At 47.0% G+C, this 27,798-nt stretch overlaps 1 protein-coding gene across 3 annotated transcripts; it reads left to right on the top strand.

The window, feature by feature from the left end:
* The first annotated feature begins 104 nt into the window (after positions 1–104).
* Positions 105–27,737, top strand: LOC149342965 (polyubiquitin-C). 3 transcript variants are annotated; one of them, XM_089545524.1, is made up of 3 exons: positions 105–256; positions 813–2,420; positions 25,897–27,737. In XM_089545524.1, the coding sequence occupies exons 2-3, from the start codon at positions 823–825 to the stop codon at positions 27,278–27,280; spliced, it is 2,982 nt and encodes a 993-aa protein (XP_089401650.1). In that variant the 5' UTR covers positions 105–256; positions 813–822; the 3' UTR covers positions 27,281–27,737. The 3 variants fall into 3 exon arrangements, with proteins under 3 accessions (XP_089401650.1, XP_089401647.1, XP_089401648.1); XM_089545521.1 differs by lacking the exons at positions 105–256; positions 25,897–27,737 and adding an exon at positions 294–416 and having other exon boundaries at positions 813–2,759; XM_089545522.1 differs by lacking the exons at positions 105–256; positions 813–2,420 and adding an exon at positions 22,923–22,998.
* The last annotated feature ends 61 nt before the right edge of the window (positions 27,738–27,798 follow it).

Genomic DNA, 27,798 nt, shown 5'->3' with positions numbered 1-27,798 from the left:
CCGAGAAAATCGAGCGCGCTCGGGCAGCCCGCAAGCTACCCGCGGGCTGCCAGAAGTGGATAATCGAAGAAGCCCAGTACTACGTCACGCACGTCGACGTCATGGTTGACGCAACCACCGGGCCACCAGGGGCCAGCACCGCAACAATTTTTTGTCCTTTGTGTTGAGTCAGGTCAGTTCAGTGGCTGAAATCATTCGTTGCTCTGCGGTCGAAGGAGGCTTGTGGTAGACTGTGTTGCCAATTGCTTCGAAAGAGGTAGGTGCACTTGCTTGGTATCGGTGACGAAGTTAAAGTGCCGACAGCTCACGAGCCGCGTGGGGATCGTGCTACGATGGAGGCGTTCTAAATTCTCTCGGTCTGCTAAATACTTCCGTGCACGGACTGCGAGCAGCAGTAGGTGGCCTCAAATTCTCTGGTTAGTCCGATTTGCCTTCGCTCGCCTGCTCCATCTTTGTAGCGCAGTGGTAGCTTTGGAATCTTATGCAACCGAATTGCGCCGATGCGTACTACGATAACGTTGTTGCAGTTTGTTGCCGCTGTAGTGTAGGCCTAATACGCTGTGGGCGTATGTCGCCTCCTCCTCATTTATGCTACTTCCCGCCGTTGACGGGCTCTCGAACTGTGACAGTTCCTGTGCCTCACATGCGCAGCATGCACTTTGTACCGTTCCGAGCGGCTGATGTGCTCCGCAAGGCTTCTTACGAAGCTTCGAACGCTGACTGTTAGGCCTAGGCTTCATCCTAGCTTGGCCTCTGAGGGACCCTTTCATTTGTCGCATGACGAACCGTCCTATTTTTTGTTTTCTCAACAGATCAACCAACATGCAGATCTTTGTGAAGACCCTCACAGGCAAGACTATCACGCTCGAGGTCGAGCCGAGCGACACGATCGAGAACGTCAAAGCGAAGATCCAGGACAAGGAAGGTATCCCGCCTGACCAGCAACGCCTCATCTTCGCTGGCAAGCAGCTCGAGGACGGACGCACGCTGTCCGATTACAACATTCAGAAAGAGTCGACCCTTCACCTCGTGCTGCGTCTGCGTGGTGGCATGCAGATTTTCGTCAAGACCCTCACTGGTAAAACCATCACGCTCGAGGTCGAGCCAAGCGACACAATCGAGAACGTCAAAGCCAAGATCCAGGACAAGGAGGGTATCCCGCCTGACCAGCAGCGTCTGATCTTCGCTGGGAAGCAGCTCGAGGACGGCCGCACTCTGTCGGACTACAACATTCAGAAAGAGTCCACCCTCCACCTCGTGCTGCGTCTGCGTGGTGGCATGCAGATTTTCGTCAAGACCCTCACTGGCAAGACCATCACGCTGGAGGTCGAGCCGAGCGACACGATCGAGAATGTCAAAGCCAAGATCCAGGACAAGGAGGGCATCCCACCTGACCAGCAGCGTCTGATCTTCGCCGGCAAGCAGCTGGAGGACGGCCGCACTCTGTCGGACTACAACATTCAGAAAGAGTCCACCCTCCACCTCGTGCTGCGTCTGCGTGGTGGCATGCAGATTTTCGTCAAGACCCTCACTGGCAAGACCATCACGCTGGAGGTCGAGCCGAGCGACACGATCGAGAATGTCAAGGCCAAGATCCAGGACAAGGAGGGCATCCCCCCTGACCAGCAGCGTCTGATCTTCGCTGGCAAGCAGCTGGAGGACGGCCGCACTCTGTCGGACTACAACATTCAGAAAGAGTCCACCCTCCACCTCGTGCTGCGTCTGCGTGGTGGCATGCAGATTTTCGTCAAGACCCTCACTGGCAAGACCATCACGCTGGAGGTCGAGCCGAGCGACACGATCGAGAATGTCAAGGCCAAGATCCAGGACAAGGAGGGCATTCCCCCTGACCAGCAGCGTCTGATCTTCGCTGGCAAGCAGCTGGAGGACGGCCGCACTCTGTCGGACTACAACATTCAGAAAGAGTCGACCCTTCACCTCGTGCTGCGTCTGCGTGGTGGCATGCAGATTTTCGTCAAGACCCTCACTGGCAAGACCATCACGCTGGAGGTCGAGCCGAGCGACACGATCGAGAATGTCAAGGCCAAGATCCAGGACAAGGAGGGCATCCCACCTGACCAGCAGCGTCTGATCTTCGCCGGCAAGCAGCTGGAGGACGGCCGCACATTGTCCGACTACAACATTCAAAAAGAGTCCACCCTCCACCTCGTGCTGCGTCTGCGTGGTGGCATGCAGATTTTCGTCAAGACCCTCACTGGCAAGACCATCACTCTGGAGGTCGAGCCGAGCGACACGATCGAGAATGTCAAGGCCAAGATCCAGGACAAGGAGGGCATCCCTCCTGACCAGCAGCGTCTGATCTTCGCTGGCAAGCAGCTGGAGGACGGCCGCACTCTGTCGGACTACAACATTCAGAAAGAGTCCACCCTTCACCTCGTGCTGCGTCTGCGTGGTGGCCAGTAACTTTTTTTTTTTCTGTGGTCTCATGTCAATCCTTAAAATTGTCCTGTGGTGCCTGATTGGCCAGTAGACTTTTTTTTTTACATTACTCCTGTGTAGGTTTTTCCGAGGTTCCTGGGCTGCCAGTAGACTTTTTCTTTGTATGGCGATTCTGCGGTCTCTTTTTATTTTGACCTGAGGCTCCAAGTTGGCCATTTTTATTTGCCATCTCTGAAATGTTATGCTAACATTGCTAAGTCACTCTTCCTTTGGCAGTCTTGCAAAGTGACTAGCAATTTTGAAAGCCTGCCCTTTTGCTTTACATGTGCCACCAGAATAAAATTTGATGCAAGTTTCAAGTGTGTTTATTGCAGTGTTTGCCGGCCAGGGCAGTATGCATCTGGAGCTGTGGCATATAAATGTAACCACCACAAGCATCAGTCAGCCTTGTAAGTTGAGGGTATACGACTGATTCAGACTTTCATCCACAGCCTTCTTGACAGCTGTCCATTGAAATTGGTGGGCAGCAAGTGCACAGATAGTTCTCCCAGAGTAAACTGCATCTTCAAGCTATCTTGTATTTTTGCAGTTATTTGCCAGCCCAATAAGACTTCAGTATTGAGGCAGCGCTGCTTTTGACGAGATCAGGGGATGGCGCGTTGCAACTAGGGTGCTGTTTGGATTTTGAGAGAGTGCAATAGAGATTTTCTGGTCGAAAGTCTATGGTTACAAGGTATGCTTATGGAATCTTGTGTGCCATTAAAATTTCCATCAAAGATCCTGTTTTTAGCGAGTGCTTGTGCTTGGTGTTCGAAAACATTGTAGCACAATGGCAGTGTTGTTTTTTGGATGTCAAATGGTGAAATTGGAGGGAGCTTAATGCAAACCTGCTTCATAAAGGGGCCTCTTTATTCTTTATACTTTGGTGTGAACATAGAGAATAAACATTTGTTGTGAGTAAGGAGACCTGAACATATTCGGACTCCAGTAGGTTCTGCCAACCCTTTGGCGGTGGCGACTAGGGCCTCCTGGTCTCCCAAGGGGCCGCTGCCATTGTCGCCTCCCACTACTCCGGGGCTGCGTTATGCGGCTTTTAGGTGATTGGGTTTTGCTGTGCATGTCCACGTAATGTGGGTGCATGTGGAAATATCGCCACACCAGGGGCATGTATCTATGTATGTAGGGTGAATGCATTGGGGGTTGTGGAGATTGGGGAAGTGAGTTTTTGGATGCATCTTGGTAATAGGAGTCCGCCGGGGAGAGTTGCTTATGTGGTGGGGAGGTAGAGATGCCAGTTTAGGTGGACGGTCTCCTGGTTGGTGGAAGAATGGTCGAATCAAAAATACGTGGGCAAGTAATTATGGTGTATATACGTTAGGTGTGTTTAGCATGGCATATAAACTGCACAAAAAGTATGGTGACGAACAGGCGCAGGCATAAACAAACGGAGCACGCTCTTTGTTTTAATTTCATTTGTGCCTTTCCTTTTGGACATGAAACAAATGTTCACGAGAAGGTGCACCAACTTGCATGTACCACAACTGCCAGTTTTAATTGGTAAATGCGTGAAAAATGTTAGAAGGGGAAAGCGTGCTTTGTTTACTTTTGTCCTCCTCTGTAAACATTGCGTTGCAGAGAGTAAATGGTGTGTGATGGCAGTGTGGCCGTACCATTTTAAATAGGTAATCGCGGGCGAACTGATCCGACTAAGAAAGGAAAAAGACCTCTTAGAAAGCTCTAGCATGTGGTTTAGTTCAATCAATTGCTACCTGCAATGGTGGGCAGGTTGCTGTTCACCCAGTGGGTTGTAGTGCAGTGACTGCATGCCAAGGTGCACACCTGCTTGGGTAGAAGCAATACAGTTGTGCTTTATTAATGTGACCCCTGGTGATATGGACGACTCTAACCATGGGGAAGTTTTCTGGGGATCAAATTTTTTCACTGCATTTGTGCCTTGTTAATATGGAAGCTCACTTAGAAGGTGAAAATGCACAGAGCCCATTGGGGCCCATCTATATTTGTCACGTTAATATGGACAATCATGAGAACAAAATCTCTATTGCCCCAACCAGATGTTTCATTTTCTGCATTTTGAATGCAGGACACCATGGGAATGCAGTGGAAAAGTGTGAATGAATGACTGACGGCCCTTTTCTTTTCTGGTTTCATGCTTTACAGTCCAAAGTTGTCAGCACCCCTTATCATTTACAGTGTTGCATGAATCGCTCTGGAGAAAACTCAGCAATTTGTGCTATGTAGAAAACCTAATTGAGTAGCTGTCAGTAATGTGGTCATGGGGTGTGAACAGCTGTAGAAGGAATAAGGTTGTCTAGCCTTTAGATGCGATCAAGCGCATCATAAGTAGGTCACTAGGCACGTGAAGATGCACTAGATTATTCCAAGTACAGTGTCGACCAGGCTAATGGGCCTGAGGCTCCCAAAATTGTGTCTCAAGTCGAACTTCACTGATCATCACTATGCACAGAAGACCCCAATCATAGTGTGTTTTTTTTTTTTCGGAATATTTTTTTCTTCATGATTTATTGCTATGGACGACTTACTTAATGGATAGTTTTGTTCGGGAGCCAGGTGTCTTTACTTCAGACTGGCACAATGTTGCCTAGTTGGTGGTGTTCTCGAAAGTGCAGCATACTGCTTGCCAAGTCCTGGTTAGCCAAAAAAGGTTTAGGTCACAATGGGGCAACTGGTAGAATGAACACAGAAATTCTAGTTTATAAGGATTTTGGGGCGCGATGAGGAGTGCTGAGTGGTCAGATTGATCTGTGCAGTGTAGTGAGCCCTACACTGCACTTGCCAAGTCACTAAATCACTCATCCCTTCTGTTTCCTCGCGCCTCGCCCATAACAAATCAACTTGCGTCTAGGCTACTTACCTGCCCACATGTCACTTAGTCTCAGGACTACCTACCTTGAAGCCTGTGCACCACACTGTGCATGCTGGGGGAGCGAAATGGGGAAAAAATTGTTGTGATGCTATGTGTACACGGGTTATTACACAATTTGAAAATTGCACCAAAAAGATGCAGTAATGTTGTGTTCTCTCCACCTAACATGCTATCTAGATTCTGAAGCCTTAAAAAAAGAAAGACAGAAACGTATGCGAGTCAAGAAATGCTTGAAATTGAGACATGCAATTTTTTGTTCCCCATGTAGTAGGCGCAGTGTTTGCCATTTTTGTGCAGGAAAGCTCTAGTAAGCCAAAATGGCCATAGCACATGTCGGTGTGCATCTTCTGATTATGAAGTTGATGTGGTAGACCGATTGTGAAGTTGATACTTCTAAAGGTTATTGGTGTGGCATGGACTATACCAACCCTGCGGCCATGTATGGGATTGCCCAGTGCAGTGGGAGTGAAGCTATTCTAGGGTACAAGGCTCAGATCATAAAATGCCGAATGCTCGTCCTTTTCCAAGTTGTTCGTCACAGATTTGTAGCCATGTCATGTTTTGGAACAGAATGACCAAATAGAATTGGCGCCAGTTTCAAAATGAAATCGCGCTGCAATCAGAAGTTTGTTTAGTGTGCATCCTAACCTGCCAGTGCATTATTGCCGTTGCACGTGGAGCAGGCAGTGTACAATAAAATGATTACTTGGAGACAGTTGTCTCAACACCATTCCTTTGCGCACCATGCTTTTGCTTCGTAACTTTAATGCAAAGCAGCATAAATGAATAGCATGAGTTTTTTGCTATTCATATGATCTAGCCCACGCCCATATAGAGCTTTGAAACCCTCCATATTGGCTGCATGTGCATATCCCCCCCTTTTTTTTTTTGCTGTGACAACATGCCTTTTGGCATAAAGTAATTTACAGATAAAGATGAATGCAGGATTTCTGAAGGAAGTTGTGGGGACGCTTTCGTCCCCTGCGTTCGCTTTCCCTCAACGCGCTAGTTCCCTGTGGTTAGCTCCTCCGCAAAGCACTCCTCTCGGTTCGGTGACTTTCCACTAACAGGGGAGGGCGCTCGCGTCGCAGCGACACCAGCGCCACGGATGGCGTTTTGCTGCGCGCTCGCGGGGAGCTACGGGGTCTCTTCTCCCTCGGCAACGGGAAGCGAACGGACGTTTCGCTCGCAGCTTCGCTCTTCGTCGACGGGCGCCTCGGTCGGAACTTACTCCCGCCTAGCTCGTCCCGCTCGACCTCGGAGTTTATCCCTTTGCCCTCGCGTGGGCGGACGTTCGCTCGTAGCCGTGCTGGTGAGTCGGACATCCTAGATTCCTCAGTGTATTTTGTTGCTAGCTGGCGTTATTGTTGCTATAGCAATAAATGCCTTGTTTGTGTCAGCCAGTGTGTCGTTCCTTTGTTCCCGTAGAGCACGGCCCGCCGTGGTCGGCGTGCGCTCAGTAGCGTACGCGACCACGGGGTGGGGTCCGCGCGGTTTTGAACTGGCTCAGCCGCGCTTAAGCGGGGAGAACGCATTTATCTCCCCCATTTAAACCCCACATCTGGCGCCCAACGTGGGGCCTGCTCTTGGAACATTGGACGACAGTCTGTTCGGTTCGAGGAACGCTCTTTGTCCGGACTTGACAAGTGCTAGGCCTAGAGTGAATTTTGATCGCTAGGACCTGCGGCATGCTTTCTTGAGTGCGAGGTGTATTGCGCTGCAGCATGTTTGAACTTTTCGACATGCTCAGCATGTTTTTTTGTGAAGTTTTCTTCCTGGAGTTTCTTCAAGAACCACTTGGTCCGCATCGAGGGAGCGCGAGGCCTAGCGCCCGCGGAGTTGCCGAGCCCGAAGCGAGTGAGTACGGAAGCCGCGTGGGTGGTCCGAGTTTTCTGTATATATTTTCTCGCTGTCTCTTTTTCGACTCTGGGAGTCGCGGCTCTGGGAGCCGGGTGGCCTGGGGCCACGGGTGTCGTAACGAGCTCGCTGGTATTGCAGCTCGGCACCGGGCGTTCCGACACCGTCCGATACGGTGGGCGCCGATCACCCAGCTGCTGCTTCGTGCAGTGAGCGGGGAGGACCACCCCACAACGCTGATGTCTCCTCGCGGCTGCGCGCACGAAACCCGTTTCGGGTCTTTCTTTTGTTGGGGGTCGTCGACCTTCACAGTGGTAGTGAGGCCTAAGGCTATTCATAGCTGCCTGCGCCATGTCAAAAGTGACACGACCACCGGACCGTGGTGTTGAGAGGGGGCGCACTTTGCTGGCCGCCTGTTTTTTTTAACCTCGCATGAACCGAGCATTCTCGTTCAACTCAAGAAAGGGCTTTGTTCACTCGAACTTTGCATTGCACAGCCGCCCGACACGTTTTGCTAGCGAGTTGAGCATTTGAGCCACGAGGCCCTTGTGTACGCCGTTTCCCCTCCCGTGACCTACGTTAAAGGCATGCGGAGTGTGTTTCGGAAATTTTACAGATCTGGAGCCACTGCGGCTTGCTGTCCTGTGCACATCGTCTCGCTGCCGCCTGCTGCGACGGAGCGGCCTGTATCCTGTTCGCCGCATCCATCCGGGGCAGCCGTGGCGAGACCAGACAGCAGCCACGTCTGGCTGCTGTTGCCCTGGCGACTACTGCGGAATCTTGGCCTGCAGTGGTCAACCGGCCCTCCTCTTCGCGGGCCTGCGGGCACTTAGCCCGCGGGCCATGCGAGTCGTCCCAGCGGAGACCTTCACGCCGCCTTCGGAATACCGCGGAAGACTGCGTGTACCCTGTCGGCGTGACCTCCGCTGCACGACCTGCCTCAAGTGCATGAAGACCAGGAGACTCCTCCATAGCATGTAACTTGCAGGCGCGTGGGTCTATTTAAGGTTGGGGGGATGTGGGGACGCTTTCGTCCCCTGCGTTCGCTTTCCCTCAACGCGCTAGTTCCCTGTGGTTAGCTCCTCCGCAAAGCACTCCTCTCGGTTCGGTGACTTTCCACTAACAGGGGAGGGCGCTCGCGTCGCAGCGACACCAGCGCCACGGATGGCGTTTTGCTGCGCGCTCGCGGGGAGCTACGGGGTCTCTTCTCCCTCGGCAACGGGAAGCGAACGGACGTTTCGCTCGCAGCTTCGCTCTTCGTCGACGGGCGCCTCGGTCGGAACTTACTCCCGCCTAGCTCGTCCCGCTCGACCTCGGAGTTTATCCCTTTGCCCTCGCGTGGGCGGACGTTCGCTCGTAGCCGTGCTGGTGAGTCGGACATCCTAGATTCCTCAGTGTATTTTGTTGCTAGCTGGCGTTATTGTTGCTATAGCAATAAATGCCTTGTTTGTGTCAGCCAGTGTGTCGTTCCTTTGTTCCCGTAGAGCACGGCCCGCCGTGGTCGGCGTGCGCTCAGTAGCGTACGCGACCACGGGGTGGGGTCCGCGCGGTTTTGAACTGGCTCAGCCGCGCTTAAGCGGGGAATACGTATTTATCCCCCGATTTCAACCCCACAAAGTCCAGCAAGGTTTGGTGGTGTGCCTTCTAACTTCTGCATCCAGCGGTCGACCTGGGGGCAGTCTGCATTGGAGCAGGTTATCCTACGAGAGGGCATGCACAGAAGGGCAGGTCCAGAGCAGGTGTCTAGTGTCCACCTCACAGACAGGAGCAGGACAGAAAGGGGAGAAGTCACTAAAAGGGCATGAAACTACCGGCCATTGCAGGTTACCGCAAGGGTGAGGGTGACGCGGAGGCTTAACCTTTGAACCAAGACTCCTTCCCGGCATGCAAGGCCGCCAGGTAGGTCGGTAGCACACAGTAGGAGAAGCGCTTGTGTGGCACGCCGAAAGTTTTCTCTTTCTAACAGCAGTCTTGTCTCCGGAGAGGTGAGGAGTGATTGAAGGAGATGAGGTGGTGTTGGGCTATGCTCTATCCACTAAGGCTTGTGTGCAGTGTGCATTTCAATGGATCCATTGTACGTGTACTGAGACAGAGAATTTTTTAAGTATGTACGTCCTGAATTTCCTATGCCATAAAGTCGGAGTTCTGGACATGCTACAGACTGTGCATGGCACCTGAGGAGTCTGCGATGATGTCAATGTGACTTCTAGAGGACAAAAAGGTTGGACAGAGTATGCATATTGTATCCCGACTGGTCAACAGCTCTACCTGTATTGATGGCCAGGCAGGGGAGCAAGAGCATGAGCTGGTTGCAATTTCTGCATTCCTGCAGGAAGCATTTATGAGGAAAAAAATGGTGAAGTGGCATAGTGAGCACATTTATTTATGCAAGTAAAGGTAAACTATGACTCTGTGCGACTTTTCAACCGTGCCTGGAGACAATGAAAGATCAATTTTGAGTTAACTGTTTCAGAAACAGTGGACTGCAATAAACAGTATTGAGAATTTTTCTCATGTCTTCATGAAAATAAGCTGCCTTTATGCAACTACGCAGCTCTGCCTCGGGCGACTATAAATGCCACTCTCACTAATTTTTACAGCTCAATGCATACTTGCGGTGATTCGCTTGTATGCAAGCATAAATTTCAGCGATTATTTTGGAATCGTATCGTGATATATTTTGTTTTATACTAAGAAGGACCAGTTAGTAAATAAAGCATGACACTCCTACACCTTGGCCAAGAAAATGTAACAGTCCTGTCCTATTCTAGTCCAATTTTGTTCTTTTTGCCCTTCATCTGCTACTATAAAGATGCACCCCTGGAATGTGCTGGTTAGTAGGATGTACAGTAAGAATGGAATAGAATTTCAGGAAAAGAATTTTTATCATACTGGTCCTGTCTACAGTTTTCTCTGATTCTTCTAAGAGGCTGTTATGCTGAACAACTCGCACTGCTTCACTATACAATCCGGTTGGCGTTGCTGTCTAAAATGTTGCACAGCAGCTATCTTGAATATTTTGTAGATTAAGAAGCAGATGTGTAGGCAAGAATTCAGAGCCCAACTAGGGGCACCACTGTACAGTTGTGGAGTGTTAATGGGATTAAGCAGAGCTGCATCTAAAACTGCTTTTTTGTCTGTTAAATATCATTGTGCATTTTAAATGAATCATTATGCTATTTTCATCGTCCATTTGTAAACTTACGATGGTACATTTTTATGGGTCTCAAAAAAGAAACCTTCTTTACTGCTTACCCACAAAAACTGATTCAGTTATAGCTGTATTGTTCACATGAATAGTCAATGAAAAATGCAGGTTTCGTTTGTGTACATTTAAAATTCAAAGTTTTTCAGATAGCACGATGTTCCGCGTTCGCTGAAATTATTTGAGACGGCGTTGCACATATTGGAATTTTTTGCCTGTATAAGTGTTTCATAAAAGCCTCCTGAATGCTCAGCAGCAGTGTTCACTAAAACTGCTGAATGTATATCCAGTTGCAGCTTACATCAGTTAAGTTTTATTTTGCAGAAGGCAGCATGTATACATTCAGTGTGAGGAAATGTCTGATGGACAAGTATAATATCCTGAAAGTACTTCTTTTAGATGCTCATCATATATGTTGGCAGCTGAGCGAAATCATGACAACAGCAGCTGCAAGAAATGTGTTCTGAACTTTAATCCTTTGACAGACTGAGTTGCAACTTTTGTCTGGTGAGTGACATTTGAAGAAACACCATATGTAATTCTCTGCATGGAGTACAATATAAATCATGACACTACACTGCGAATAATCATGCAGGATTGCTGCCCTACAGTTTTTTTCAAGCACAGTACCTTTTGCTTTCATATTGCACAACTTTTTAGCATAAAATCTGTAAATCTAAATATAGCTGGAAAAAAAACGCTTAAAAAATGCATGCCTTAGTAAATTTGTGCCCTTTTTTTCCTAAGTCATTGCTTTTCATGCAGTGCCATCTTGTTGTATTCTCTGTTTTGCAGTGACAGTTACAAAGAGGGAAGAGTAAAGACCGTTTAGTGCTGCGGTATATCATAATTGATAACTCTTTCATTCAGCTGGTGTCCGATAAAAATTTTTAGGTGAGTTGTGATTGTGCTCACATAAGGTTGCTTGTTCACCTGGATGTGACCCACATACTTGTGTAGGTCTTTAAATGGCCACGTGCGCTCATGGAGTGAGTGGGTGAAAAATTCTAAATTGTGAATTGTGTGGTTTAACATCCAAAAGAGACTTGCAGGCTATGGGGGACGCGTAGTGGAGGGCTTTGGATTAATTTAGGCCGCCTGGAGTTCTTTAGCATGCGCTTACATTACACGGCACACGACAAAAGGCGAAACGCAACATGCAAGACGTCTTTCGCCTCCATCAAAACGCAGCAGCCACGGCCAGGATCGAACACTAGCTCCTCCGGCTCAGTGGCCAAGACCCCTAACCACTCAGCCACCAAGGTGGATGGGTGCGCCAATCGTTGTCACTTGTTCGCCCCTGGACGAAGGCAAAAAGACGAAAACTTTCCTTTATGTAATATATTTGTGAGAGCATGGTTTGTGCATTGTTTTTAAACAAAATACTGTTTGTGGCATTTTGTGGAAAAAGGATCTATGGAAAGTGTAATTTATGTAACAACTAGGGCTCCATTCACGTTCAGAGCATGCAGTTTTACCTGTATGCTAACTATCTGATACATTGTTACAGGCATAGGCAATGAGGCCTAAATAGTTGCTCTTGCCAGTTACTGTTTTTTTCTAAGCAAGAAGCATTCTTTGTGGTTTTTGCCCTGAAATGAAGACAACATACGATTTGAGGTGTACAACATTCTCTACCCTGATTACAGCTGCTAGGACTTAATTAGTGCAGCCAGAGATGGATGCAATAAACCCACCTTAGCCACTGGGCTGTTGTGTCACTTGAGATACTGAGTGGAGAACGGACCTCCTGAGTTGCATTCAGGGTGTGCTAAATCCTTTATGCTACAAAGAGATCACAACTGAAAGCAATGGCCTCTTCACTGCAATAAACATTTAGGGAATAAAAAGTCGAGGTTTGACCATTCAGTTTTAACCACAAAAGCATAAAGCTCACTTTGTAGAGACCAGCTCAGAGTAGTTCTTGTTATGTCCCAGTACTTTAGTTAACCCAGGCTGGAGCTCACACTTTCAGCGTATAACACGGGAGAGTTCTGCAGCCGTCGCCTCAGGGCACTGGACCCTGGACTGCACCTCCGTCTTCCATATAATGTAGCGCGTCGTGAAGCAACATTACTGTGCCGACTATGGCTCGGTGTTGCCTTCACAATTAAGTATGCTTTCTGGATCCCGATGGCCGACAACCCTTCTTGTGTAAACTGTGTCTGTGAAGAGACAATCAGTCATCTTTTGTGTGAGTGCCCTTTCTTTGTTAACGAAAGACATAAGCTGCGTTATGCTCTGGACCGCCTTGATCCTTGCCCTTTCACAGAGGCCAATATCCTCGGTCCGTGGCCACAACAATTGACAGCCATCAAGGCTTACAAGGCACTGTTTTGTTTGTTGCGAGAGACTGCCTTGATTGACAGATTGCGACTGTGTTCCCGTTCCTTCTCTTAATTTCCTCTTTAATCCCCTCATTCCCTTCCCCTGTGCAGAGTAGTCAACCGGAAACCTTTCTGGTTAACATCCCTGCCTTTCCCCCCTCTCTGTATCTATCTATCCCAGTTGGTTCCAGTTGAAACCAACTGGAATCAGCTGGGAATGGTTTCATAAACCAGTACTTTGAATGGGAAAGATTTTCCCCAGGGATCCAGACTGAAATGCAAGTATTGCATGTGTAATAGTTCTTCGAGATACACACCTTTTTTGTGATCTAAGCATGCGTGTACAAGAAAAAGCAATGCATACGCTAGAAAATTTGCGAGAGGACATCTTGTGTGAGGTCCAAGTGATGCTACCTTAAGTATATAGCATCTGGTTCAGCTGAATAAGAGAATTAAGCCACTTCCAGCACATGGTGCCAATCGTCTCCCATCCCTCACGCACACAGGTAGGACATATATCCATGTCTTGCTTCATGCGTCTCAGTCTTCATGCTCTGAATGACACTTTCTAGGGCTACTTTTGAGTGGGCAACTTAGTTTTATTATAAACAGAGTGTGCGAGCATAAGTTTGTCACATCATCATGCCACAAGCCCTGGTCACACTGATGTTGACATTCAACTGGATTAAGTGGAGTCTAGAAATGGATTATATTTAAAGATAGGATCTTCTATTTCACTTGAGCAGCAAAGTGACATACATGAGTGGCGCAAGTTCTCAAGTGAAACCACTTTATTAGGCAAATTTCCAGTTGCTACAGCACTCATTCTGGAAAAGATGGGAGCCTTTGGGAACTAAGGCGAACAGTTCACTAGTGTAAACATCTTTTTAGGTAGAAAAAATAAATCCGTTTATTTGTATCACTTCAAGTCACCCAGGGGTCTAAGGGGGTCTTGTACAAGAACTGGTGAGCACTTGTGAAGCTGCTTGCAAACCCAGAGGAAGAAATCACACATAACTGCACAAAGAAATCATAATTCTTTTGAAAAGTTGAAAGTTGAAAGTTTATTGAGTAATACAATAAAAGTTACAAATGTATACAGCGAGAGGTCCCATGGTACAAGACCGCGGGCGGGACCTCCCATGAAAATAAATTTCAATATGCAACATAATATAAAATACACAACACATTAATTAGCGACGAAACAGAATGAATACAGGCACATAGTGTAATATTAGTTACTGAAATATTTAAATACAAACAATGTAATGCACGATAATGTAAAATAAAACACTCACAGATGCCGCGATACATAGAATCAATAACATAACAAAAAAACTCACAAATTAAGAAGGAAAAGCTTTAGTTTGACCTTGAATAAAGAAAGCGTATTAGTTTGTTTGATGTCTATGTTCAAAGAATTCCAAAATGATACGGATGAAAAATGAAGGCATTGTTTCCCGTAGTTAGTTCTGACCTTAGGTAGTAAAAAGTTATTACGCAGCGCAAAACGTGTGACGATGTTGCTCATGATCGTGCCGGGAGAAAATATGCTTAGCGGGAGATAATGATGAAGAATCTTAAAGAATAGGATACCAAGGTTGTAAAAATAAAGGGCCGAGATAGGTAGAACGTTTAAATCTATGAACAAAATGCGGGAGAGTGACATTCGAGGGGTATTGGTTATGATGCGCATGGCTTGCTTATATATTATATATTATGTAGAAGACATTAAAGGTGCATGAAATTCAGGAGAATAATCCTTGATAACTTGCACTTTGGCAAACATGGTAGTGATACGGTGTAGTTTTGAGGAAAGGAAAAGTATAGTAATTGTCCCACTTATAGCCCACCTGAACCTTGCTGTAAGGAAGGAGAAGAAAGAACCAAAGCTGAAAAGAGGCAGAGTCAAAGATTGGTCATAGCTGGAGGACTCTGTTCGATCAACTCCTTTCTGTCTGCTAGTGGCAGTGAATTAGTTTTGATTGCCTAGGGTTCCTAACTTAATGTGTACTACAAGACTGTACTGCACACAAGCATTTTTGCCTTTCGCAACAGTGGCCAGAATTTGACCCCACGACCTCAGTACCCAAATGCCATATATAGACACCGATCAACTTCAGTGAGGTTGTTGTGGACATAAGTGAGCATCTTTTGGAAAACTACACTTTACACTTTAGTGTTCCTTCCAGGACAGCCCATTAGTCTGTCATCAAACATGCATAACGTTCAGTCTTAGCCCTGGCTATATTCTCTTGATCAGTGAGGAAGTTGATGCAATGTACCCTGGCCAGAGCACCTCACCATACTCCAAGGCTGGCAGAAAAGCAAGCCAACATTTGATCGAAATGTTACTTTTGAAATGCCTTACTGCAGGTACTGCACATAGTGATCCATTCATCATCAACTGTATATTAGGTAACCCAGCGAATACAGTTATGTCAAATTAATGAGACAAGCACAACATCCTGGACTATCATCTGTGATGCTTAATATATACGCCAGTCTTTGTTCTTTGTTCACTCCATATTAGTATATCATTTATAATAACAAAAACAGAATACCTATATTCTAAAAAATCTTATTACACATTGTCAGTTAGAAACAGTTTTACTTAATGTTTGCACCATCAGTTAATATTCCCAGTATCGTTTGAACAGACCGAAAGAACCATTGCAGCTAAACTTCCTTCCTTGGTAAACAAGTTTTTATTGAACATGTAAAACCAAAAACCTCTCAGAGACGTCTAGCTAGACATCTCAGAGGTTTTTGGTTTGCTGGACTGAAGTGTTAGAATGTTTCACTTCAACAGCCTTGCATTACTTTAAAATCCTACCCAGTAAACCATAAAATGTCACATGGACATCAGCGAGATATTTACGCTAGACATTAGACACCTGCACCAGACATCCATTTCAGCATCGTTTACCAAAAATCTACCTACCTACAACACCAAAATTAGTGTCCAGTCCGAGGTATAGTACGTAGTGCAGACATCCAGCTCTACATTTACCAGATACTTGTGCATGGTGTAAGCACACCCAGTCTACATAGTCTAGACATCTATATAAAGAGACTATGACTATACATAGACCAATAATTTCTCTTAAATACTGCAGTTGTAATAACTGAAAAATTCTGCATTACAAAAATTATTGACTTCCTCATCCTACTGTTCCTTGGATTATCTCTTGCCTAGAAGTTTCCGCTATAGCATGCTATGATAATGCTAACATAATGCAAAAAGCATTATATCAATGCAAGAGCATTGTAATGCAAAGGGCATTATGTTCACAATGCCAGCGGACTCTCACGGGAAGAATTGCCCAAGGAACAGTGGGATGAAGCCCTTATATTTTTTTAATGCAGCACGTAAAGCGTGGGTGCTTGCAACCCATGCTTTACGCAATTACGCATACTTTAAGAAAACACACAATTGCGTTTTTTTCTTGACCCATGCCGGCTTTGTTATTTCAACTACGATGTTAATAATTTAAGTTAAAAAATAACAACAGGCATGGGCAGCGGATGTAACGTGAAGGCAAGATGACCGATTATCATTAAGAGTAACGGTCTAGATTCAGAGAGAGGTCAGGTGGGCAGATGAGGTTCAGAAGTTTGCTGGGATAAGGTGGCCACCGCTGGCTCAGTACAGGGTTAATTGGGGAAATTTCTTGAGCCACATTCAGCTACACAAAGGCCAACGCTTTGCTCAGTTCAACATTCCAGTAGTTAGTTATCATTGCTTGTGCGACTAGCAGTTTTATTATATTTTTGAGAAAAATTAAGCCCCAAAAATTGAATTAAACCAATTTTTGTACTCTAACAGTTGGATAAGTTGAATAAAACATGCTTAATCAGAAAAAAATGTTTATTGTAGTCCTGGCTACTGATTTAAAAAAAGTTTTTCAGTGTGGCCTCGCACCTTAACCCAGGTAGCACCGAACATTAGAATAGTGTTATAAAAATGTTATGTAAGTTGGAGTAATGTTACATGTTGCAGAGTAACTTTACATTAACATTAAAAATTAACATATAACGTTATAAGTTACATAGGAAACGTTACTTTCACATTCTAAACAAACGTTGTTTTAATATAATCTTCTAAATTTTATTATAATATTAGAGTCGCAACTATAAAACAACATTGCAAATATATTTCGAGCACGGATTTCCAGACATTTTCTCACTGTTCTTAGAGTTAAGATGTTTTTCAACTAACAGTACCTTGTAACCACATCTGTTGGATAGTACTCGCCATAGATTACATGAAGAGCCCCATTATTTTGTCACAAAACTTTAGTTATTACCCATTCCCCACTGTCACTCATGGGACATCCCGCAGTAGCGAGTATATAAGCTCGGCGGCATGATATCCGTTTGGAGGTGAGTGAATACGGGTTGCTGTGCTGTGTTATAATAAACTTCCCTTTATGTAGTATAGTGGAGAAGGTGTCGCTCTTGTTGTTGGTTCTTGCAAAGTGTTGTAAGTTGTGTGCCATCACCACTGGCCGGCCTGCATGCTTGTGCGGGGCTGCTTCACCATTTTCATGAATGTTGCATTTATGTTGTTTACATGTTTCATGAATGTTTGGGGAAGGTTATTCGAACATTTATATGTAACATTACAAAGACATTAGAAAAAAAGGACATTAAGGACATTGAAATAACATTTGAGCGTAACAAAAATGTAACATTATCGCAATGTTTCGGTGCTACCTTGGAAGCGGAGATAGCTTGCTTTGGCTGCAGTGCAAGGTATACATTGAAAGGAAGAACAGCAACGAAATAACAGTGTGAATCCTGACCACAGTGACTGGCACTTTAAACCAGCTGCGTCCAGTTGAGTCAGGAACGTGATGGGTGTGCATTCAGATTTGTCTTTACTACTTTCAATATTTTTTCTTCTTTTTAGGCAGGATAATGTTGCCATGAAGTGAGCACGAACACACACACAAAAATAGAGGCAGCACTGCAGTCATGCCACCAATTTGTAGTCAACAGCAATTTCTAACTTTAAATGCACTAAGACAATACGAAATATCGAATGATTGAAAAATATGGTCTCACTGACATTCCCAGGGGCGTCACAAGTAATATCTACGAGGAATCTAGGTTAAGGCAGATATAATGGTGTGGGTACATCTCCAGCTTTTCCACGAAAAAAGGTTGGCAAATAAGACGTCTCAGAGACTATACCTTGGTACGTAGACGTTTAGACTTAATCCGTACAGCTCTGGGGGGTTTGTGGTTTGCTGGGTAGCAGTTCAAGCAAGGTGAAAAATCTTCATACTTTACTGCAGGTGTGTGCGCCGCTAGGTTAGAACTTAGTATTGCAGGTTATACAGCTGGCATAAATTTTTATACTTGTACGATGACTGCATTCCTGATAACAACTGCTGTTGTCCTCTGATAGGCAGTTGCTGATTTGCACACAGCTAGACTTGGCTAAAAATCTGGCAGTGAGCTAAGAAATCACAAATAAAATGATCTTGTGTATGAGGTTGAATTTGTATTTACATTTCAATGCTTTCTGTGTGTCAAGGTAAAGTTTTAGCACAATTACATTGTGAAGTAATGCAGTGTTTCAGAAAACCAAATTGCCATATTTAAAGGGACACTGAGAAGAAATTGAAGTTGGTTTGTATCGACAGAATACCAGCTCCTGTTTACAAAAACGCCACTCATACTGACAACAAAGCTCTTGTAACGTAGAAAAGAGCAAGAACCAAAATACAGGTATCGCCGCCACAGGCCAAACTCGCAAGTACAAGCGTGATGGCATCATAGGACAAAACAGTGTTGCTAGAACCAGTGGTTCTGGAAACACTAGAACACGAGAAGCCACGAATCACTGAGGCGTAGCCAATGCATGCGCAAATCTCCTTGACGTCGCCAGATGGCGCCACGTACCTGGCAGCTACGCGTGCGCCTGCAGCATCGGGACCAATCAGCGCCTGCTCACCGGCGGTAGGCGGGCTCCCGGTATTCCGCTAACGGTAACAAGGTACACGGTACACTAAAGGTGTCTGTTTGCTAGAACTTCGTTGACGACTTCGAGAATGGGATCCATCGTAGCGCTGGCGAAACGCCGGTGCAAACGTAAACGAAGCAGCGGTAGTGACGGCCGCAATAGCCAATAGATGCCTTCAACGTGCAGCCGGCGGTAGCTTTCTTTTCGGCTGCTGCCAGGCCGCACTGCTGGCCGCCAGAAATCACGGGAGTCTGCGTTACGTCATGTGCACGTCATGTTTCACGTCACTTAGTCCTGTGTCATCATAAGAGAATCCCAAGTTCGAATCAGAGCGGCAGGAAAAACTTGTTCAACTTCGAATCCAAATTTCTTAGAAATAAATGCATCTTTCGCTGCCGGCCAAGTGGCAACAAAGCCATGAAATGCCGAACTACTGGATTTTGCTGTAAAAAAAAATATTAATAGAGCTCTCCTCACTGTCCCTTTAATTGGCATATGACCCTTGCAGTAGTGGCAACACACAAGATTTGAATGTTATTTGCTTTTCCAGAGATTTATGCACTTTGCTGAGTATAAGAGGTACCAAATCAATGCCGAAATTATGACTTCTGCAGTACTACGCCACTAATTTAGGGCCTATCTCAAAGTTTAAATCTCTTAATCTGGTTTAACCTGTAACTGCCAGATATGTTACCAAGCTGTTGAGCATTTTCAGTCACCATTAAAGGATTCATGCTCCTCTGCCCTCCATAAACCACAAACAAAACCATAAACCAACCTGCAGGTATCGATACCAACATCAGTGTCTGTTCTAGTTGCAGCATATATAGAAGTGGGCATTCAAAAACATTGTGACATGACGCCAGAGTAGAAAATAAAAAAATTCAGGGGGCACATAAGGTTGCTTATGTGCTGAGAAGGCGAAAGCATTAGTGTGTCATATTGAACTTTCGATTTCGACTCAGGTTGCGTACTGAAAAATGAAACGGATGCACACCTCTGAACACTGAATCCATAAAGGTCCGAGTGAAGCACTCGGACGCACGGTTCGAATATTTGTCATGAGCTAGCCTCGAACCTAAGCAACATGTGGTATATGCAATGAGAAATTGCATGACACCACCCGCAGCGGTGTGTTGACAATTTTGATATGAAAATTGGTTTTTGAGGAAAGGAAATGGTGCAGTAACTGTCTCACATCTCAGTGGACACATCAAAGGCGCCCTGAGGGAACAGGTAAAGAGCCTGGGAAGGCATACAATTGCAGGTGCATACGGTTCGAGTCCCTGTCGCAAGCAGCCTCCAACTTGACTAACGCATGTGAGATATATATGCAACGAGAAATTGTATATGACGCCACCGTAACACTGTACAACAACCGGTTGTTCACAGTTTTGGTATGAATGTAGTCAGGAAAACTGGTGTCACATTGAGGTTAGCCAGTGGGGGTATATATATGGACGAATGACACATTTATGATTGTCTGAAATGGCAGTGCTCGGCTTGCTGTGTGCAACTTACAGCCACTTGGTAACGTCACCCTATTCTTCTTGCCATTGCTGGGATTTTCTGTACTATCTGTGAGTACACACACTACACTAATATATGCCGCCGGCTTTTCTCATGATCGGATTAGTAATGCTTTTGCATTAATAAAAATGTCCACTCTCTCACAGTGCATAGGGTCTCTATAGGAATGAGAGAGAGAAAGAGAAGAACTCCATTTTCAGGAATATTGGGGCCATGAAAAGGGGTAGTCCTCCCATCTCCATGGTGAGCCTGGAGGAGGAGGTAAACTTTATTAAATAAAGAAGAGTTCTTAGACGCGGTGTGGGTTGATGTTGCCCTCCCCGTGGCGGGCTCCTCTTCTAGGCAAGGTGCCAGGTGGCCGACTGACGATGTCGTTCGGCGGCCTCTTCGGCCTGCTCTGTGGCTCAAAGTTGAACCTCCGGGTCATAGATAAGCATAGTGGCCTCCCACTATGTTTGGGTAGAGAGCTGCAGACTCTGCAATGGCTTGTCTTGATTACATGAGTATAGTATATGTGATGTGTCTGCCTTTTGGTGCCCACAGAGAGAACAGACAGGGCTGAACTGCTCTGGGAACCATATGGAGTATGTATGGGCTAAAGAAAGTGCCTGTTTGGAGCTGCCGCCAACTGACTTGTTGTGTGTTACTTAGAGATCTATGTAGTTCTGGGAAGATTTATCTTTCTTACTTAAATTGGGTTGTGATTTCTTTGTAGGATGTCACTCACTCCTTGGCCGACCTGAGCTTGGTGTAGGGCACCTCTCGGTTAACTACAAATCCTCGGGCAAATTGGTGCGCCGCCTCGTTTCCATGATGGTCCAAATGAGCGGGGACCCAGATCAATGTGATGTGGCGGGTGTTGGAAATTTTTTGTAAGATATTGATGGCTGCGGAGTGGGCCCTTCCTTTGGCAAAATTTCGAATTGTGGTTTTTGTCGCTGATGATTTATTTGGCACTGGTGGAGTTAATGGCTAAAGCTATGGCAGCTTCTTTGGCCTTGATCCTCCAGAAATTTTGTTTTATTGATCGCCACCGATGCAAAGGAGAACCTCGATGATCGACAACTGCCAGGAAAAAAACATCTCTGTCCGCATGTTCTGCCACGCCCACGTGCGCCGTGTCTTTTTGAACTGAAAATCTTTCACGATGTTTTTGTGCCCTAGCCTTTCTTCTGTCTGTATCGTAGTGTGGATGTTTTTGGGCTGAGGATGGACTATCAAGTTGTTCGTGCACATGTCTTGGAATTGACAAGGTGTGTGCACGGATTCCTTCATATTGTATTCCTGCTTTCTTTAGGATGAAACGTCCCATTTCAGTGCCTGATTCTCTTTCATATTGTATGGTGAGGTGTGCTTCCATCATTTCCACTAAGGTGTTATGAATTCCTAACTGTAGTAGTTTTTCATTTGGCGTATTACGGGGAGGTTGAGCGCAATTTTGTAGGACTGTCTAATTAGAGAATCCAGTTTGTCTCTTTCTCAGGCTGTGAGGCTGACAATTGGTGCAGAGTCGATGACTCTGCAAAGAACGAAGGCTTGTATTAGTTTCCTGGTCTCGGCTTTTTCAACTCCCCACGATGCATCTGTTGAGGAGGGAGATTTGGTTGATCAAATGTTTAGGGGAATCCCCCAAGGTGGAGTAGATTTGTAATAAGGGAGTAATTACTCATTGGCATCCACCCGAGCGCAGCCATATGGCTACAAAGGAAAGCTATACAGCTTTCTCAGAAACTTCGCAGTTAAAGAAAAATTCGTCCTGGTCTGGGGTTCGAACCCAGGACCAGGACGAATTTTTCTTTAACTGCGAAGTTTCTGAGAAAGCTGTATAGCTTTCCTTTGTAGCCGTATGGCTGCGCTCGGGTGGATGCCAATGAGTAATTACTCCCTTATTACGAGATTTGGTTGACGGTGTTCCTCAGTGTCTCAGTGCTGTTTTTTTATTTGATTGCATCAGCATTCCCAGGATTCTTAGTGTTTCCACTTCTGGGATGGCTGACCCTTCCGCGCAGATTTTGATTTCAGGCGCTTTATTCTTTCTTTGACGCTTTGGGCGAAGGATAAGGACTTCGGATTTTTTGGGGAACATGCCTGGCATGCACCCTAGAACCATGTTCAGGGGTGCTAGGGTGATTGCCAGACACCCTAGAACCATGTTCAGAACTAGCCGCCGCGGTGGCTCAGTGGTTATGGTGCTCGGCTGCTCACCCGAAAGACGCGGGTTCGATCCCGGAGGCGGCGGCCGAATTTTGGTGGGGGCGAAATTCTAGAGGCCCATGTACTGTGCGATATCAGTGCACGTTAAAGAACCCCAGGGGGTCGAAATTTCCGGAGCCCTTCACTACGGCGTCTCCCATAGCCTGAGTCACTTTGGGACGTTAAACCCCATAAACCAAACCAAACCAAACCAAACCATGCTCAGAACCAAGTTCAGAACTGCCGCCTCGACTGGCGGGCGCGAGTGCCTGCGCTTACGCCGTTGCGTATGTATGAAACTGAAAAAAAGTAAAAAAATACTGTACTGATACTGACATTTGCGAACTGTTTTATTTTCTTCATAAAATAAAACGTATTTCATTATCTTTGTTACAGAAGATAGTAGCATTTTAATTTTGAACGCTAAGATCTGCAACAGAACGCGTGCCATGCCGCATGCGGCCGCCACGGCACGCACACATCTGACGTCACCAGGCAGGCAGAGCGGTCGTTGCGTGTGCAATCAGTGCCAGTGCGCCTTTGGTTCTGGTCGTGGAAGGGTTGTTTGGACTCTGCTTTTTGCTGTGTCGCAGACTTTTCGTTGCAGGTAGGTGTAACATCTTGACAAACCGTGTGCATTTTTTCTTTCTCTATGCCGTGTGCCTATGTGATGAAGTTGAAATGCCACGAGCCTCGTGAGGATCGTGCTGCGAGCGCGAGTGTTCCAAATTCTCTCGGTCGGCTAATTCCTTCCGTGCAGACCGATATCAACGGTAGCTGGCTTCAAATTATCTGGTTAGTTTTATTTGCGTACGTTCTCCCGCTTAGCCTTTCTTATACAGTGAGCTTTTAGGTAAGCGTAGTGCGTAGTTGCTTGCGAAGATAACGTTGCGGGTCATCGCTGCGGTCGTGATATGTAAGCCTAATGCATTGTTGGCGTGATGCCACTTTGAGCCATGTTTTATTTCCCGTCGTTGGTGGGCTGTGGAATTATGACACTTTCATTTTCTCTAATTGAGTCTTGCACTTTATGGTGTTTTATGCGACTGATGTGTTCGCGAGGTCGCCTGCTAGGCTTCGAACGCGGGCTGTCAGGCCTAGGGAGTGGGCACCATTCTTGTTGTTGGTGGGCTGTGGAATTATGACACTTTCATTTTCTCTAATTGAGTTTTGCACTTTATGGTGTTTTATAGGCAACCTGCAATAGCCAGGCGGCGCCGCTGTCGCGCTGCTTACAGCGCCGCCACCATATGTTTTTTTGGTACTGGGTAGGCGGTCGTTCTTTTCGGCGTGCATGCCCAGTACGAATTTGAAAATGTCGGTTGTTTTATATTGCGGATTCAAGCCTATTGATGCCATCGGTGTGTATTTTCGGCGACCGGAGCTCTAAAAAGGATGTCGCCTTTACGAGAGCAACCATGTGCACTCAGTGAAGGAAACGGACGGCGCTGAAATTTCGGCGAAGTGTCAGTCTCAGCGGGACAAACACGTGTACGACGTTCAACTTGTGCATGTACAGGTGCGGCCACAATAATACGGAGCACAGGAACGGTCGCGGAGCAGCGGAAACGTGCTTGTGCGCGCTGCCTAGCAGCGGCGACAGGAAGTATCTTAATTTGGACGCGGCGAGTTGGCGCCGGTAGCACGGACCCACTGTTTCCGCAGGCCTATCAACATCACAGCATATACAATGCAATCCCTTGCTCTATGATCGACTGATACTGTGCTGACAGCGCCATGCGCTTCGTTGCCCCGTTTCTCGCATCTAGGAGTGGCGCGCGCTGTAAACGGGCGCAAGAGGGCCGTTTTGGCATTACGTGTTATCTCGGCCATTCAGTCCGCGCGGCCACCGAGGTTGAAGTGAGAACGCCTGGATGAAGGCAGCACCTGGCGGTGTTGCCCGAACCAGCTCAGCATCTTTCGAACAGTGATAACGGCAGGGTTGCAGCAAAGAGGGGGGCTCGGCGGCAGGCACTCTCGCTGCGCGCGGATAGCCAGGGGTGTCTTTGTTGTGCTGATAGGTGGCGCTTAGATGCAGTTTCTGCCAGCTTGGCCACCTTCCGCGTGCTCCGTATTATTCTGGCCGCACCTGTACAGTGCATGTGTAAGCAACCGTCTCGTCGCTTTGCATTGGTAACTGATATGGAAAATAGATTTTGAAAAACATAAAGGGACAAAGTTTAGATGCACGGGACCCGTGAATATGTGAATTTTTCCCGTAGCGTGTAATCGAAAGCACAGTAAACAGTGGTGGGTGTACAGAAAGAATTGCATCTATCGAGCCCAGACTGAACGTCCAAGCAACCACACAGTGAGCCTCTTTATGACTCCCGCGGTATCCAGGTGTTTACAGCTGAATTCAGGTTGTTAATAATGTTAGGGCAGTTTCATGCATGACCTTGCTTGTCGGGAGATAACCGGGATGCGTTTCAATGGTACTCTTTTCACCACGGACAAAGTGCTTTGAACATATTTTTGTGTTGTCATTTTTGCTGCAGTTGAAGAAGTCTTCACCACTCAAATATAATGCAACCAAATTTGTATGACAAACAGCACTGCAAAATCAATTCACCCCTTAGGCAAAGCATGTAAATCTGCGCGAGACGGGCAAACACATAAGGGAACGACATACGGGAGTGGGACCTGAATTAATCACCTGCGACTCACCCCGCGAGGCGTGCTGCCTTTAATTCATGGTACCTCGACACGTACGCGCTAACGTTGAGCGCACGTACTTGAGTACCAGTATAGGACAAAACCGCGACCAAGAGCCCTGCTTTCGAACGCGACGAATCCTGATTTGAAGACCGTTGTTCTGACAGAACCAGAAAAACGGCTTCTTAACGCGAGAGAGCGACCGCAATTCGACGATACCAAGCAAGAGAACTACTAGCGGCGAAATTAATGAACGCTCAATATTATAGCTTCATTCAGCAGCTCCACATTTATACTTTTTTTCTCCTCTTAGCTTCACGTGAATTATAACACCAGTGCAACTTCCTTGACACGACGCACTGCGACGATCCACTTCAGTCGCCGGGTTGACCCGTACGGCCTTGCAGGGAAACGAAACAGCTTCACGTCTCCGTTCCCTTCTCGGGTATGACAGTCCTTCACGCAACAGTATCTCCGGTTGGTTTTTTTTTCCGAGTGCGACCGACATCCATGGCGTAGGATGGCCGAGGTAAAGCTTCCAGAAAATCCGCAAAGCTGCACAACCTCGCTGTTTGCGCCTTCCTCGGGAAGCGGAGCCGGTCGGGCCGCGCCGAGCTGCCTACTCAGTGCTTGTCTCTTCGGCCGCGAGACGGCGCCACATGTACCTGCAAACTACACTGCAGGTTGCCTATGCGACTGATGTGTTCGCGAGGTCGCCTGCTGGGCTTCGAACGCGGGCTGACAGTGTCAGGCCTAGGGAGTGGGCACCATTGTTGTCAGTGTGAGTGGTCTGAATGAGTCGCCTTTTGTTTTGTCGTGTGACTCATCGTGCTGTTTGTTTTTTCAACAGATCAATCAACATGCAGATCTTTGTGAAGACCCTCACTGGTAAGACCATCACGCTCGAGGTCGAGCCGAGCGATACGATCGAGAACGTCAAAGCCAAGATCCAGGACAAGGAGGGTATCCCGCCCGACCAGCAGCGACTCATCTTCGCTGGCAAGCAACTGGAGGACGGCCGCACGCTTTCTGATTACAACATTCAGAAAGAGTCCACCCTTCACCTCGTGCTGCGTCTGCGCGGTGGCATGCAGATTTTCGTCAAGACCCTCACTGGCAAGACCATCACACTCGAGGTCGAGCCGAGCGACACAATCGAGAACGTCAAAGCCAAGATCCAGGACAAGGAGGGTATCCCGCCCGACCAGCAGCGACTCATCTTCGCTGGCAAGCAGCTCGAGGACGGCCGCACGCTGTCTGATTACAACATTCAGAAAGAGTCCACCCTTCACCTCGTGCTGCGTCTGCGTGGTGGCATGCAGATTTTCGTCAAGACCCTCACTGGCAAGACCATCACACTCGAGGTCGAGCCGAGCGACACAATCGAGAACGTCAAAGCCAAGATCCAGGACAAGGAGGGTATCCCGCCCGACCAGCAGCGACTCATCTTCGCTGGCAAGCAGCTTGAGGACGGCCGCACGCTGTCTGATTACAACATTCAGAAAGAGTCCACCCTTCACCTCGTGCTGCGTCTGCGCGGCGGCATGCAGATTTTCGTCAAGACCCTCACTGGTAAAACCATAACGCTCGAGGTCGAGCCGAGTGACACAATCGAGAACGTCAAAGCCAAGATCCAGGACAAGGAGGGTATCCCGCCTGACCAGCAGCGTCTGATCTTCGCTGGGAAGCAGCTCGAGGACGGCCGCACTCTGTCGGACTACAACATTCAGAAAGAGTCCACCCTCCACCTCGTGCTGCGTCTGCGTGGTGGCATGCAGATTTTCGTCAAGACCCTCACTGGCAAGACCATCACTCTGGAGGTCGAGCCGAGCGACACGATCGAGAATGTCAAGGCCAAGATCCAGGACAAGGAGGGCATCCCACCTGACCAGCAACGTCTTATCTTCGCTGGCAAGCAGCTGGAGGACGGCCGTACATTGTCTGACTACAACATTCAGAAAGAGTCCACCCTCCACCTCGTGCTGCGTCTGCGTGGTGGGATGCAGATTTTTGTGAAGACCCTCACTGGAAAGACCATCACTCTTGAGGTTGAGCCAAGTGACACGATTGAGAATGTGAAGGCTAAAATTCAGGACAAGGAGGGAATTCCACCTGACCAGCAGCGTCTCATTTTCGCTGGAAAGCAGCTGGAGGACGGCCGCACGCTCTCTGACTACAACATTCAGAAAGAGTCTACACTTCACCTTGTGCTGCGTCTGCGTGGTGGGCAGTAGATTTTTTTTTTTTGTCTTGGACACCCCCAGGTAACATTGTCAGGTGGCAGTCTTTTTCTTTCGCTGGTTCAGTTTTGACTCATCTCGGTCTAAGGAGCCTGGTGGCTAGTTTTTTTTTTGCATTGTAGAAAACCAGTTTTGCCAGAGTAATTTTTTTTTTTGGTCTAGCAGTAACTATCGGGACTCACTTTGTGATGACCAGCACTTTTTTTTTCCTCTTCTACCTTGGGCTTCTGCCAGCGTTGTCTGATCTTTTGCTTTCTTTTTGTTTCGGTATATCGCGCTCACTTCTTGACTTGTCCTGAAGCTCAGTGATGACCAGTGGACTTCCATCAGCTAATGTTTTTCAACAAGGCGTCTGAATTTTTTCTTTTTCATGTGTATGCATGGTGATCAGTGTATTAGAGAACCTGTCAATTTCATCTGCGTGGGTAACCAAAATAAAATTGGACGTGCACTCAGGTGTTCTTGTTCTTTAATCTTGCTATGTGGACCCTCGCACTGCCCTGGCACAGTGC

Source organism: Amblyomma mixtum, chromosome 5 (assembly GCF_055824585.1).
Source record: "Amblyomma mixtum isolate Tamu chromosome 5, ASM5582458v1, whole genome shotgun sequence".
NCBI lineage: Eukaryota > Metazoa > Arthropoda > Arachnida > Ixodida > Ixodidae > Amblyomma > Amblyomma mixtum.
Note: the sequence above shows the minus strand (reverse complement) of the source record. Positions and strands in the feature narration are given on the sequence as shown.